Consider the following 15,821-nt stretch of genomic DNA (forward strand, 5'->3'; position numbering starts at 1 on the left):
CCCAATCAGGGACACCCATTCCAAGAGCCACAGTCGCACCCCTGTCCCTAACAAAGCCCCGTCTCAGAGTCCCCTCGCCCATTCTCTCCCCCTTGAACCCTCAGAACTTTGCAGTCCAGAAGGGCTCCCCGTTTTGGGCCTCAATGCCAGTCTCGCCTACTGGCAGGCCTGGCTCTTACACAGAGCAGAGTGACCCGTTGAGTCGCAACCAGTGTCAGACTCGCAGGCACTCCACCCACAGTAAGGAGTTGGACCACATCAGTACTTGCTCCTCCACCAGTGAGCAGTCCCTGCATTCCACTCACAGCAATGGGGTAAGAGCCCAACTCTAGCTCCTGGCTTCAGTGAGGCCTAGTCCTGCTTCACCTCCACCTCCGGCTTCATACTAACCCGCTGGGGTATATGTGCGTTGACCTGGAACTAAAAGAGGATTCTCACATGCTTTTGTGGATATTAACTGGCCTGGTTTGACTGTGCTGCTGAGCAACTAACAATGTACACCGTTAACCAGGATAACTCCTTGAGAGTTTCTCAGAAACTCTGTACATCCGTTGACTATTTCTGCTGATTCTATCTGCTCTGAACTGGCAGGATGTTCTTTCTCTAACCGCCTGAGAAGACCTAATATGCAAGCATTGGGAGCACATAAACCACAGCCAACTAACAATTACTAACTCTTTTTCTTTTTAACCTGCTTACAGATTTAAAAAATGATTTTTGGGATAATCCATTTAAAAATATATTGTGGGGTGTTAAAGGCTCCATTAAATCCTGTGCTGATTTGTTTACTATTGAAAAGGATGCTGGAGTGAGACATATCAAGGGGCTTTTCCTTTTTTTAACATAGCAAATAGGCTTTATTTGCATCAGAAGAAAGTCTGAAGCATAGGAGTATTAGGGGAAAGTATATTCTCATTCTAGAGAGCATTTTATTGGACGAAACACTTGGGTACACACATGAGTGCATCAGTATATTGTGTCTGTTTCCTGGAAGAGAAAGATTGTACATTGTCAACTTTCAGCAGTCCACTAGCACAGTGTTTCTCAACCAGGGGTCCGTGGACCCCTAGTGGTCCTTGACATAAGGCCAGGGGGTCCGTATAACGTATAAATTTTTGTATAAATTTTGTATATTTTGACATGACATGTTCCCATGAAAGAAAAATCCAATATAGCTGATGATATGGCCAAATACTGGACAAGTCAGCTAACTTGAATTATACTTGACTGCATTTGGTCCTCACAAAGACACAATGATACGAGTCAATTTTGTTCTGGGGGTCCTTGAGGATGGTTCTGAATTGGACTGGGGTCCGGTACGCCAAAAGGTTGAGATTCACTGCACTAGCATATAGATGGTTTTGAAGAAGTTAAAAGACCACAAAACTCCAATGTTGATTTCATGGGGTGTTAGATTTCCTCTTTTAACCAACAGTCTTAAGGGGTAATCACACTGAAAGCAATTTGCAGCAACAGAGGCCAGAAGTCATTTATTTTTAATGAGAGTAAGCGATTAGAAGCAACAAGAGCAATAGAGACTGTTGATGATGTGACAAAGTTCAGCATGCTGTGGTGACTGTCAGTGGGAACATAGACATTTGAGCTCATCCACCTCATGATATACTTAACCAACAGTACAGTGTCCGGACAACCATCAGCAATTTAACTGGGAACTGTCAGTGTGAACGACTGTTTAGTGTAACTCGGAAGAGGATCTTGTAAGCTAAAACAACTTTCTAATGTAAATCTTTTCCTAGAACTGCTCTCGCATGCTTTATTCTTGCTCTCTGACCAGCTGACTAAATGTCTTCAACATTCTTCGTATGCAAACATTCTTAATCAAATTAAAAATAATATAAATAATATAAAAGTTGCTACTCTGATGTTTTGCTGTGTTTCTGCTTCTAGAGTGAAAGCAGCAGCAGCAGCAGTGTGTCAACCATGTTGGTGACCCAGGACTACGTGGCTCTAAAAGAAGATGAGATCAGCGTGTATCAAGGAGAGGTTGTACAGATATTGGCCTCTAACCAGCAAAACATGTTTCTAGTTTTCCGTGCCGCCACAGAACAAGGCCCAGCAGCCGAGGGCTGGATCCCCGGCTACGTTCTGGGTCACACCTCCACCGTCATTCCCGACTACCCTGATGGAACCCTCAAGTGAGGATTGGTTATTAATTCTTATTGATTATAGACTGACTGTTTAGTTACTTCTAGAGTAAGAAGCAAATTATTTAAAATTATTTGTATAAATTATATTTATTATATTATATTATATTATGACAATGGGTCCTGCAACAACATAGCCTCAAAACCCATTATCCCTCTATAATATATTTAAAAGTTTAAAATATAAAAATCTTATAAAATATTAAAATAAATCTTTAAATATATTTCAAAATATACAAAAATGTCCAAAAAATGTATTTGCTAAAATATGCTTTAAAATATATTTACATAAATATATGTTCTACCAATATATTTTTGGCCATTTTTGTGTTTTTTTTTATATATATTTTACAAACATAAATATATTTAAGAAAAAAACACAGAGAAAAGTACATTTTGCTTTATATAGTTCAATCCAAGAAAACACATTCATGTCACATTTGAAGAAAAACTTTATTTGTAGTCTATAACACATATGCACATATAACACATTTGAATAAAATTCAATTATTAAATAAGCTTATAATATAACAATATAATTATTGGGAAGTCGTGGCCTAATGGTTAGAGAGTCGGACTCGTAACCCAAGGTTGCGGGTTCGAGTCTCGGACCGGCAGGGATTGTAGGTGGGGGGAGTGAATGTACAGCGCTCGCCAACACTTTTTCACACCACTGTATACAAAAATATCCAAAAAATATATTTTCTAAAATATGCTTTAAAATATATTTGCATAAGTATATGTTCTACCAATATATTTTTGGCCATTTTTGTGTATTTTTTTAAATATATTTTACAAACATAAATATATTTAAGAAAAAAAAACATTTTGCTTTATATAGTTCAATCCAAGAAAACACATTCATGTCACATTTGAATAAACTTCAATTATTAAATAAGCTTATAATATAACAATATAATTAATAATAATAATATAAATAGTCTTATAAAATAGGCATTACTAAATTATTATTCATGTAATTTTGATCTATTCCATACACATTTGCATTTACCCTAAATGTAGGCTACTGCACGACCTTTTTACTTTACTTTACTTTACTTTTAGTCATTTAGCAGACGCTTTTATCCAAAGCGACTTACAAATAAGAAAAAGTAATTAAAACTAAAAGCTAAAACTCTATAAATACTATATACCTGCACGGTAGAGTCGATGGTCTTTACACTCTTCGGTCTTCACACGACCGCTTCCGCGGTAAACTAAGCTTCTTTTTTTTTATTCGTTTAACAAAACTCAAATTGAATTCAGCTGGACACACTTTCCTGTTTATTACAACAAATGGCCAAGCAAAGCGCACGACACTGACAAGGTACGCGCTACAGTACGAGACCAAACACTTTTTGACCCTAAAATACATTTTGAAATATATTTTAGTATATGAGGGTTGAAACTTAATATATTTTCTATTTCAAAAATATATTTCATATTTCAGCTTCACTGTTAACAACATATATTTGGCATATATTTCAAATATATTTTAGTCACAGACAAATTTTTTTTCCATATGGGAATTGATTTGTCAAAATGAGATTTGTATTAAGAAGGTGTTTTAAGTATGTAAGTAAGTTCATTTAGAGTTTATGTTGACCTTAAATTTAGGTTGTAAGTGTGAAAGTGTCCGCTTATGACTTATTTAGAAGACACCACCGTTTTGTAAAATGATAGTGACTTCTTGTTTGTTGTCTAACATTCATAGTCTAGCCGTGAATTGAATCTCTTAAAACAGTGCTATATTTGTCATTCAGGAAGTCCTCATCGTGGCACACAGCTCTACGCATCAGACGAAAGTCCGAAAGGAGAGACAAAGAGGGCAGGAAAGAGAGCAAATCCGAGAATGGCTATCGCAAGTCTCGAGATGGATCAGCCAATAAGGTTTCTGTAAAGGTACTACCTTAACAGTCTAATGATTCATTTTATAATCATTACTCATTATGCAATTTCATAGTTATGACGATTTCTACATATGAACATTCAACATTACATTATTGCTTATTTAATTTTTGCAGCTTTTGAATCCCAACTACATTTATGATGGTAAGTTAGAATATTGTTCTTTCATTCTTGGAAATCTCTTTGCATATATAAAATTGTTCATGTGTCATAATGAAACAGACAAATGACTGTAAGTTTCTGATTTGCTGGCAGCAGTTCCCCCAGAGTTCGTGGTCCCCCTGAGTGAGGTGGTGTGCGACAGGGGCGACAGTGTTACCCTCCGCTGTAAGATCTGTGGGCAGCCCAAAGCCTCGGTCTGTTGGAGAGGGCCTGACCAGAGCACTCTCAGCAATGGTGGACGATACACACTCACACACAGGTAAAACCAGTACACTGACATCCTTTTATATGCCATGCATCTATACAGACTGCAGGGGGCACTTTTACTTTATGGTTTCCGATCCAGTTTATTGCGTAGGATGTACAGTCATTTTGCTAGTTTCATAACTGTTTACTAAAAGAAACATTTTCCATGCCTAAATATTTCTGTGAAATTGCCTTCATTGTTGTTCATTGACTGCATTTGGTCAAATGTGGCTATATGAACAAACAAATTAATTCAGTTTTACCGTTTGTCATTGCTATCCGTTTGACGAACTTAATCTCTCATTTTTGCACAATATCTGATTTCCAATTATCTAATTACGTTTTTGAATTGTAAAAATGAATTGCTAAACAAGGAAGAAAAAAAATGGCACACCATAACTCCAAAAGGAGAAAAATATTAATGCCATTTTCTCACCAAACGTACTGTTTTTACCAGGTGGCTATTGATCCACATGGCTCAAAACGTTACTTTTGGTGAGAAAGTATAAATGTTTTAGGTAACATTTTATTTTAGTGACCTTGTTACACATGTTACATGTACTTACTATTATAATAACAATACATTATGCATAATTACATGCAAGTAACCCTAATCCTAACCCTAACCATATAGTGAGTACATGTAGTTAATTAATATTACTCAGTACTTAGATGTATAATTACACTGTAACAAGGACACCTTAAAATAAAGTGTAACTATGTTTGTTTTATGGGTTTTTGGAGTTATGGTGTGCCAACTTTTTCTTTCTTGTTTGTTCTTTTTTCTGGTTGAGCACCCTCATCGTGCTTTTTCTTTTTCACCTGCTGGATGTGCATACTTTCTGTTACATTTTTGCTGAAAATTTAAATGCTGTAACAATTTAAGTAAATAATCTAAATTCTTTCATTAAAAGACTTATTGGTTAAAAAAATATATAGCATAGTGTAAACAAAAGTTGTACAAATGTAAAACAAATATATGAGGTAAAAATCTAAAAATACAAATATTTAGCAAAAATGAAGTAAAACATACGTTTACAGGATACATTTATGTTAGCTAGTTATTTTCACAAAATAAACCCTGACAGGCACCTTGTATTTTCCACAAGGGGTTTATTTTCTGGTAATAACTAGCTGCTTGTACATTATGTTGCTTATTACATGATTACCAAATAAATTAATAAATGTACATTAAATATTGATGCAAGTTAAAATTTCATTTTAATTAATTTAATTATTTTATTCTGTAAAAACCATTTAACTTGCTTCTGAGATCAAATTGGCTTGGTATAACAGTCAATATATAGTTTAGCAGTCATTATACAACACTATTTGACAATTTCAGTATATTCTAGACTAAGAGAACACGTTTTTAATAGACTATGTTGTACATTTTTGTTTTTATACGTAACAATTTCTACATTTTGCAACCTAATCGTTTAATGTTTTGTTCAGTGAGACAGGGGAAGTGACCCTCCGTATCTCACCTGCCTCTCTGGACGACAGCGGCACCTACACCTGCATCGCCTCTAATGACGTGGGCTCAGTGACAACATCAGCCTACCTCAGGGTGCTTGGTCAGTTGATTTTCAGTTAACACTGCTTAAAACAAAAAGATTTAATAGTAGTTGATTCACCGATGTTTCTGTTTTTGTAGGCACTTCCTGTGACGGCATCCTCTGGAAGGATAACTTTGAGTCCCTCTACACTGAAGTCATGGAACTGGGGAGGTATTGTACAAAAGAAATGTTCTGACATACTGAATTAATCAAATAAAACGTACTCATCTATCTCTATACACACAGCTAACATTCTAAAGCAGCTAATGTTTGTTTTCTGTCTGTAGAGGCAGGTTTGCAGTCACTAAGTGGTGTGAGCAAAGAGGAAGCAGGCGATCAGTGGCCGCTAAGCTAGTAAATAAGAAGCTAATGCGTCGAGAGCAGGTGGTTCAAGAGCTGGGTGTCCTACAGTGTCTTCAGCATCCTCACCTAGTGGGCCTGCTGGACACCTACGAGACCCCAGCCAGTTACGTTCTCATCCTGGAGATGTACGTGGACTTCTCTGCTTTATCTGTAACAGTATAGTCTTGCTCATAATGGCAATGCTAATGATAATGATTTTGTTTTAACACGTTTTCTCTTTTTTTTGCACATCAGCGCTGATCAAGGACGTCTCCTGGACTATATTGTTAGCTGGGGGAACCTGACAGAAGAAAAGGTGTCTCTTTACCTGCGGGATATTCTAGAAGCTTTACACTACCTTCACACATGCAGGATTGCTCATCTTGACTTGAAGGTGAGCCTTTCCCTAGAATTATTCTTAATAAACGAGTAGATCATTTGTGGAAGTAAGATACCCAGATGGCACGCATATGTAATCATACGTCTTGACCGGTGGTTCTCAACTAGTGAACCTGGACCTACTAGTCGGCCTCAGCACATTTCCGAAAGAGGCACAAGATGGCTTAACATGATCTCATTTAAGACAAAACAAGCTATAGAATACACTGAAAAAAGTAGTCGCATATACTTTGTACCAATTTACACTCAAAAATTGCTCGGAAATAACATGAAATTTTACAGAGAATGACTGAAGTAGTGTTTTCTTGTATTTACAACTTAAAACGTTTTAGACAGTGTAAACAAATACACCTAAAAATCAAGAAAAATTTCTTATTTTAATGTGTTCACTCAACAACTGTCAAATTTATTTAAAGGGGTCATATGATGCGATTTCAAGTTTTCCTTTCTCTTTGGAGTGTTACAAGCTGATTGTGCATAGATAAGATCCCTGAAGTTGCAAAGACTAAAGTCTCAAAACCAAAGAGATATTCTTTATCAAAGTTAAGACTCTGCCACGCCCCCCTAAAACGGCTCGTTCTAACACGCCCCCACATATCTACCTCACTATGTGGAAATATTTGCATAATGCGGCCCAAATGTTCACGCAAAGAAAGAAGGCGTGGTTTCAGTAACCGCAGTTAGTGTTGAAGCAGCATGTCAGGGAGACGCTGTGTGTTTCTAGGCGAAAGCAAAAGCACTTTATTTGGCCTTCCGAAAGTAGATGCATTTAGGAATCTTTAAGATCACTTACAACAGAACAGCAATGCATTTTATGGAGATAAAAGCGTCTGCTAAATGACTAAATGTAAATGTAAATGTAGTCTTGGAGAAACCATGGAAATGTCTATGAATTGAGCTCTCAAATATTGTATCAGGTATCGATTTCTGAGAAATTGCTATTTGTAAATTAAAAGCCTTGCCCTGTACGATTGGAAATGTAATGTAAATTCATTAGTCAAAAAGTGTTAAGAAAATGTATTTCCTGAAATGTCAGGTCAGGTCTTGAATTTAGTTTTTTACATTTTAAATACTAATTATTTTACGTTTACATTTATTCATTTAGCAGACACTTTTATCCAAATGAGCAATACAAGTGATTCATCTAAAGAAGATGAGAAGTGCATCTAACAATACAAAGTTTGATACATTGTCTAGAATAGTACAGACTAGAACAGGGAAGGATTTAAGAGTTGTTTTTTAAGAGTAAGCCGAATGCAGTAAAGTTCTTATGTAACTCAAAACAAAAGAGAAACGCCGATGGCTCAAATTGAAACTGCTGCAGGACAGCTCGGATCTTAAGTGCAAAAAATATATATATATATCACTTTTTTATAAAAATATAAATAATTGATCCTGGTGACAGCTATCTTTTTAAATATAAACAGTAACACAACTAAATCCTTCTCAGTAGAAACTATTATTCTAAACAATAGAAACAGGGTATTAAGCAAATAGGAATGTAAGAGTTTAATATAAGATCAAATGACTAACAATACGATGTATCAAAACAACACATAAAAAAATCGAAATATATACGCAATATCACTCTCTCGTACTCGAGCGATACCGGCTCTATACCAGCATGGCTTTGATTAGGCCAGAGGCACGAGGCAATCACAGCCGCTGATATAGAGCCGGTATCGCTCGAGTACGAGAGAGTGATATTGCGTTTATACAACAGTTCGACGGAACGTGTGTGTAATTAAACAAGAAACAACGGAGTGCCTAATAAAACCATCTTTTGTGCGGAACTACTTCCTTCCGCCACGGATTCAAAGCTCAAGTTGACAGTTAAACATACGTCACTTTTAGAATTCGTATCAAGGGCATGTGCTGCTTCAGTTAGGTTATTAGTGAGAAATAATGAGGTTATAAGGGAGAAACAATGCGGCAAGACGTGCATCCAAATGAGAGAGAGAGAGACCACGAAGCTAGACGTTTCTTCTTATATTAACTAACGTACTCTCAGTGTTGCCAACTAATTTTTAGGGGAAGTTGCTAAATGAAGGTCAATTTGTTGCTAAAAGTTGCTAAATCACATTGTGATGTCATTGCGTGATGATGTCATTACGTAATCACGACACAAAATTGTGTCACTACATCAAATCTCAGCAAAAAATATATATTTTATATATGTTAATTTAGATTTGTTTGTAAAATCATATAAATGCATAATATAATATTCAAATATAAATAAATATTTAAAATACACCATTGAATTATTGAAAACTTTCACATTTTTGAACGATTACAATTTAAGTTTTTGTTTTTATTAGCTAGTAAACTAGAAAAACTACACATTCTGAACAATTATACTTTTAAGCAGTGTATTAGTAGTCTAAGAAAAGTCTGTAAAAATAGGGCACAATCTACAATGTTAATATGAAGGAATTTTCCGTATTGATTTTTCACAGGGGTTTTTTTTTTTTACCTGCATTTTAAATTACGCATTGTATTTTGTGTTTTTGGGTTACAACGGATAATGTCCTGGGATTGTGAATTACTATACCTTTTCCATTTGTACATATTTTTCTTACAGTGTATTAACTGATCAACAAAGCAGGTACAAGCTACTAACATTGTGCATCATAAATGAAAAATTATTCAATTAAATTGAACAGTTGCAAATAGCAATTAGAATTTAATTCATGTGATGTGTGTACTTCTAGGCATCTTTGGTTTCCTCTTTTTGTGTAATTTAGATGTAAAACGTGTGCTTTTTATCATTTGAGTCACTTAACCCAAGTTGCTAAAAGTTGACAAATAAATTTAAAAAATAGCTAAATTTGTTGCTAGGTGCTTTTGGAAGAAAAAGTTGCTAGGGTAGTCTGAAAAGTTGCTAAATTTAGCAACAAAATGCTAAGTTGGCAACACTGCGTACTCTACGATTAGCTCAGTGAGAAATAAAAAAAAAACATAGACCCGGCTAGAACAAGCGGAGTGATACAAAATTGTGAAAGGGCGTTCCTGTAACGATACCAGTACAATATCTCACGGTTCTCAACCAATCAGATTTGAGAACCAGAACGAACTGTTGTATAAAACTAATATATCAATAAGCTATACTAGAATACTAGCTTGACTTATAAAAACAGGTCAGATTTTTATATTATTATTATTTAATATATGGAGTACCTCATTTTGTTTTGTCCTAATGGGCTTTGGAGTCAAAAAGGTTGAGATCCACTGATTTCGATGTCATATTTAGAATATAATATGCTGAGATGAATACAATTATGCTGAGATGTCTCTATGGGGTGTTAGATTTACAGCATTCTGTAAATGTATAATATTTCGAATATATGTAAATATATTTTCGTGTTTATCAGACGTTTGTAAATAAGACTGAGTGAAGTAAGAGATTACATCAGTCTGAAGTCAAGTGTGCTATTTAATTTCTCTTTTTACATTTTGAACCTGTCATGTGTTTGCTATCCCATACTTATCTCCGTTTTGTGTCTTTCAGCCCGAGAATGTATTAATCGTGCAAACGTCAACCCAGCCTCTAGTCAAACTGACGGACTTTGGTGATGCGGCACATCTCTCCAGCACCCCGTACATCCAGCCTCTGCTGGGCAGCCCAGAGTTCTCCGCCCCTGAGCTGGTGCTGGGTGAGCCCGCGGCTCTGGCGTCTGACCTCTGGAGTCTAGGCGTGCTGGCCTACGTGATGCTCAGCGGGGCGTCCCCTTTCCTGGACGAGAGCGTCGAGGAGACCTGCCTCAACATCTGCCGCCTCGACTTCAGCTTCCCGGAGGACTACTTCCGCGGCGTGAGTCCGGCGGCGCGGGACTTGGTATGCGTCCTACTCCAAGGCGAGCCGTGCAGACGTCCCTCTGCGCAGGTTTGCCTGCGTGAGCAGCCATGGCTGCAGCCCAACGCAGCCTCTGGAGCAGCTCGCCTCAACACTTCCAGACTCATCTCTTTTATAGAGCGGAGGAAACATCAGAACGACCTGCGACCCGTGGCCAGTTTCCGAGCATTCCTGCGTAGTCGCCTGCTTAGCCAGAGCTGAGAGAAACGTCGAGTGCAAATCTTGTTCTCCTGCAGTTCTGAGTAGGATATTAAGGAAAGTATAGGTTGCTGATATATGCTGAAATCTCATCCTGCTTTTAGAGTCATTCTGAAACGGTTCTGGGTCTCTGTTACTGTAACTGCTGCTGACAAAACTCTGAAGTCCCCTTTTCCAACCCTTCAAAAATCATTTCTGCTACATGTACATGTTCTCTCTTTGTATGGACAAAGCTTACAAGAAAAAAAAAAGTGAATTAAGAAGGTCCTTTTGAAGGTTTTTCCCTGAGCCAGAAAGGTTTAGCCTCATGTTCGGACAGTATTTCAATCAGGTTGTTTCAGTGGAGTACTGTAATTTGAATAGCTACATTCAGGAATGATTACATTTTGTACAAACCATGTATAGAAGCACAGAAAAGATGATATCTTTGTCCTGAACGTTTTGGAGAGAGAAAAAAAAAAGCTTATTTAAAGATTTAAAGGGAAGCATTCATCTCAAGTTCTATGTTTGATAAACATACAGTCAGTCATATTGGAAATCGATCATAACAAATGAAACGACTTTTAATAGCTGCAACTCTTTCGGACGAGAAGTAAAAGATAAACTTTTGATTTCAACTCACATCTGTCTATCAGCCTTATGTTGTAAATAAACTGGACCTGCCTTCAATCATGTTAATTTGCAGTGTTTGAAATGCTTTCTCATTGGCTGCTCAAGACTTTCAACTGACCAGTTAGAATACAAGCTGGAAAGCCGCCGAAGGCAGGAAGTGTCGGTAACCACAGCAAATGTGCACTCTTTGTAACTTGTTGAAAAGTGCAATGTTGGGGCTTTACCATTTTGCAGCTATTTATAATGATTCGTGTTAAATCAACATTGTTAAGTACATGTGTCAGCCACTGCGAGTTAAGATATAATGTGTCCGTGGCTCTTTTGCTGAGATTTCTGTGTTCAGTATTATTTTGTACGCTTAAGCCTCATTGGTGAAAAATAATTTGTGTCTTTGTCACACTTTGGTTATGAATGTCGTTATTTTTATCGTTATACCAAAGTTACATAAATGCTTCTTCATCTCCCTGTGTGGTGGTTATAATTTGTAAGTTATGAATGCAGTTCTGACTCCTGGAGCAGGAGTTTACTTGTATTGATTGTTGATTTATTTATTGTGTCTTGTTCGGTTTTTGTTAATCGAATTGAATTGAAGTAGTGCTTCATATTGTCAGATTATTAGGAATTTTCATTTCCATATCTGCTCATTGTAGCAGTAGTCTGTTATTGTAAGTTTGCATGACTAAATGACAAGAATTATTCTTTGTTTTCAGTTCACCTTGTTTTAAATACAATGAGATGAATCGTTCCCCATGTACTGTTTCTGCTGTACAGGAAGAAAGTATAAAGTGAATTGTCTCCAAATTGTGGGTTGAAGTTTAAGAGGAAAGTCGCAGTGCTCTAATAATCCAAAATAACAACGGTTAACCCTTGTCACTAAAACCTAGTTGCAATTATTGCTGAATATAAAGGAGGTGAATAACATGCTGCGTCAGTAATGTTAGTATGATTTTTCATGTTTTATTTAAGTTAGTTTCTCATAATGTATAGATGTACAGACACCTGGACGTAGCGACACCCTGTTTTTTTACATAACAATGTCATTTTGAATGTTTTTGACTCGATGTTATTTTTGCATGTATATTTCTTTGTACAGAAACCATACATGTTTGCACATTCTGTGCTGTACATAAGTAACTTTACCCTTGGTTATTTTTGAGATTAAACATCTGAAACATTTTATTCGTACAACTCGTCTCCAGCGTCTTTGTTTATAAAGTGTGTATGGGATTGGAAGAATGTTGTCGTACAGTAGGTCTATCTGATCTGAGGATTGGTACTTTTACATATTTCCTGTCTGTGTCTCTTGAGGCCTCACCCAGACCATGTGAAAACAGGCAGGTGTGAAAGCTGCATCTGCAGGTGCTGATCTTGGTAAGATCCCAAAACAGATAAATGACTAATTAAGCTCACCCTGATCTTATCGCAGTGGTGTCGGCATGTGCAGGCAACTGTAAGTGAATTACAGTCAATTGTTTTGCAGAACAAAAAGAATGTTAAGAATTCATATGTGCACGTTGATTTTATTACATTTAACCAATCAGGCAATGTAGCCTAATGCATTTGCACGGTCACATTTTTAGTGTAATTATTGTGCATGCTGGTTTCCGGTTTCCTATTAATTAAGAAATTGCAGTTATTTAAGAAATATCCAGTTAAAGTATTTGTGTGCGTGTTTTCTTGTGAGCATGTAGGCATACCTGTATTTAATTTTTTTTTTTTTTAAAGATGCCTTTACAGAAAGGTTCGTGACTCTTGCAGCGTCTGTGGTTGTTTGTCTTGATTGTGTGAATATAACTGCTTTGTTTTTTTATGAGGTGTGAGAAGTTTGGTGTCGAGTTTAAACTGTGGCTAATGTTGTTCTGCAGTCACCCACACATACAGTCTGTTCCTCTTGAGAAACCCAGTGTGCCTCAGTCTGTTTCCAACTCTCAAAAAGAATTTGACGTTAAAATAATTCCATTTAGTGGCCCAGCCCAGACTTTGAGGTGTAAGATAACCAACCGAATAAAACTAAATGATCTCTATGAACCTTTCATACTGAAAATAAAAATTCAAACTTCCATAAGTACGAATCACAATTTCCCCTCTCAAGTTGCGTTCTAAGAAATTGTGAAAACAGTTTCCATGACTCATTTTTGTATTTTGCTCATTTTTGGTTTGAAATAAGTTGCCTGTTGACGCGGTCGTAATAATGGAGTATTAGACATCTGTGACTTTGGGCTTCGTAAAGCTTGTGGCTATACCACCAGGAGGCACACTTTAATTAGATCAAGAAGTCTAGTCATTCAAGTGGTCTAATAATTCTGCAATATGGTGTCAGTGCATGAGAAACTTATGCTATATGTTATATTTGTGGTTTGTAACTGTGGTCATGATTTGATCAGATATCTTCCTGGAACACTGATAGGTTATATTACCTAAGATAATATGCAAAGTTCTCAGTTCTTCTCTGTTACTGTAGTCTTTGATGCAGCATGGAAACAAAACGGTCCTAGGGTTAGTTCATCTTGATGCATAGAATATTTCAAATTGTTTAAAAGGTAAGAGTGTTTCCTGTTGTCTTAATGAATTCTATTTCTGTGCAAAATATTGGAATGTAGTTATAAAACAACTTTTTCTTTGTAAGTTTTTATTTAACAAAAATGAACAAAAGTATATGTTAAGCCTTGTTATTAGCCAACAGGCATGCTATTACATAGTCACAGCATGCATATTAAATGCAATTAAATGTTTTCGCAATATTTGAACTTTGTGAAGTTTTAAGCCAACATGTTAATGAGTGAAAATATTTCAGACTGGATGGAGTTATTTAAATAAAATGTAAAATCGCTCAAGCAAACTTCCTTATTCGTCTTGTACAGAAATAATCAAAAGTCTCATTCCTCAAGAGACAGGATTTGCAAAAGTGTGTGCATACAAAATAATTGCATATCATTAATTCTTGCCCGTTGTTATTAGCACACTTAAAATAGGCTATCTGGCGTAGCCTACTAATGTCATATTTTATATGATATTATTTTTAGCATTTTGTTCATAATTGAATATTATGATTTCTATGATTTAACTTGGCCTATTATTCACTTAAAATGACAAACATTTAACATAATAAGCAGAACGATATATTTATAACTAATGAATTAGTGCCAAATTATACAGCAAACAAATAATGTGATATGAATTAACTGTGTTATGCAGTCTGCTTGTAATTAAATGTGTATGTAAAAATGACAATACAGCCTATTGACTTAAATATTTTTGGTTTCCAATAGATTGAGAATAAAAATGCATCCTTTGAGTAACAGTGAAAAGATGTGATGTACTTAATATGGATGTATTCGATGTGCCATGTAGATATGCTAACATACATTGTATGGAAATTGACAAAAAAAGGAAGACTTCTGACTTTCATCTGTTTCCAATCTGCTATTGCACAGAAGACCTAAAGGAGGCGACACCTGCATAAACAGTTGCCTGTGCTGATGCTTTTCATTTGAAAGTACTAACAATACTTCAACTGCAAAGAAAAATAAAATGAAAAAAAAAATCTAGGCTATTTATAGTTACAGCTTTGACTTGTTCTTCATATCAATGAGCAGCACCCATAATGGACCTTTATTTTTGTTGCATGACAATATCTATTAAGAAATGTGTGTTAACAGATGTACACATAGTGAGTCGAGTTACAGTTTAATGTTTCTAAATGTGTGGTACCATGCTTCTCTACTGTTTGCAACCAGATCCTGAACTATGTTTGTTCAAAGATTTTTTTTTTTTTCTTCTTCGGTGTAATGAATGTTTAATAAAGTAAACTCTAATAAAACGATCCATCTATTCATTTTCCAAACCACTTGTCCAGAGTCAGGGAAAAATCCATCCGATGGACTCTACTATCTCATGAGGCAACAGAAAGTGCCATTAAAAGTCACATGACAGAAAGTCACATGACGATGCAAACATTGCAGATGTAACTTTTGTTTTGTCTAAAATATACTTTCTTAACAGACACAAAGTTCTTTATCAAATACAAGTTCTGTACTCTTACAGTTCACAATTTCCAAATGCAACTTATGTAGTGACTGTGTATTTGTGCCTAAAACATGGTTCTCTCCATTGATTACTTGGAATTCGTTTAGCTGCCAAAGCAAAAATAGAGGAAGTAGCTGGAAATACATCTGTGTCTGTCACATAACGTGTGTATTTCTTTTTTTCCTTTTTTTTTTTAGTTCTTGGCCTTTGTTTAGCCCTGGTTTCCTTATGGCGCTTTTCCACTGCGTGGTGCGACTCGGCTCGGCTCGGCACGGCTCAGTACGGCACGACACGGTTCGGCTCGGCACGGTTTGCGTTTCCACTGCAGTTCAGTACCGCTTTAGAGTGGGC

At 36.3% G+C, this 15,821-nt stretch overlaps 1 protein-coding gene across 1 annotated transcript in view; it reads left to right on the top strand.

Annotated features, from left to right (window-relative positions):
- triob (trio Rho guanine nucleotide exchange factor b) overlaps positions 1-12,629 on the top strand; it is a 147,276-nt gene extending 134,647 nt beyond the window's left edge. The window contains exons 49-58 of the mRNA XM_016480441.1: positions 5-314; positions 1,909-2,156; positions 3,929-4,067; positions 4,190-4,217; positions 4,332-4,494; positions 5,937-6,058; positions 6,139-6,211; positions 6,328-6,528; positions 6,638-6,776; positions 10,290-12,629. Of these exons, the coding sequence (XP_016335927.1) occupies positions 5-314; positions 1,909-2,156; positions 3,929-4,067; positions 4,190-4,217; positions 4,332-4,494; positions 5,937-6,058; positions 6,139-6,211; positions 6,328-6,528; positions 6,638-6,776; positions 10,290-10,835 (1,969 nt within the window). The 3' untranslated portion in view covers positions 10,836-12,629. The remainder of the gene's footprint in view (positions 1-4; positions 315-1,908; positions 2,157-3,928; positions 4,068-4,189; positions 4,218-4,331; positions 4,495-5,936; positions 6,059-6,138; positions 6,212-6,327; positions 6,529-6,637; positions 6,777-10,289) is intronic.
- The last annotated feature ends 3,192 nt before the right edge of the window (positions 12,630-15,821 follow it).

The sequence above is a fragment of the Sinocyclocheilus anshuiensis genome, unplaced genomic scaffold (genome assembly GCF_001515605.1).
Source record: "Sinocyclocheilus anshuiensis isolate Anshui unplaced genomic scaffold, SAMN03320099.WGS_v1.1 scaffold113, whole genome shotgun sequence".
Classification (NCBI taxonomy): domain Eukaryota; kingdom Metazoa; phylum Chordata; class Actinopteri; order Cypriniformes; family Cyprinidae; genus Sinocyclocheilus; species Sinocyclocheilus anshuiensis.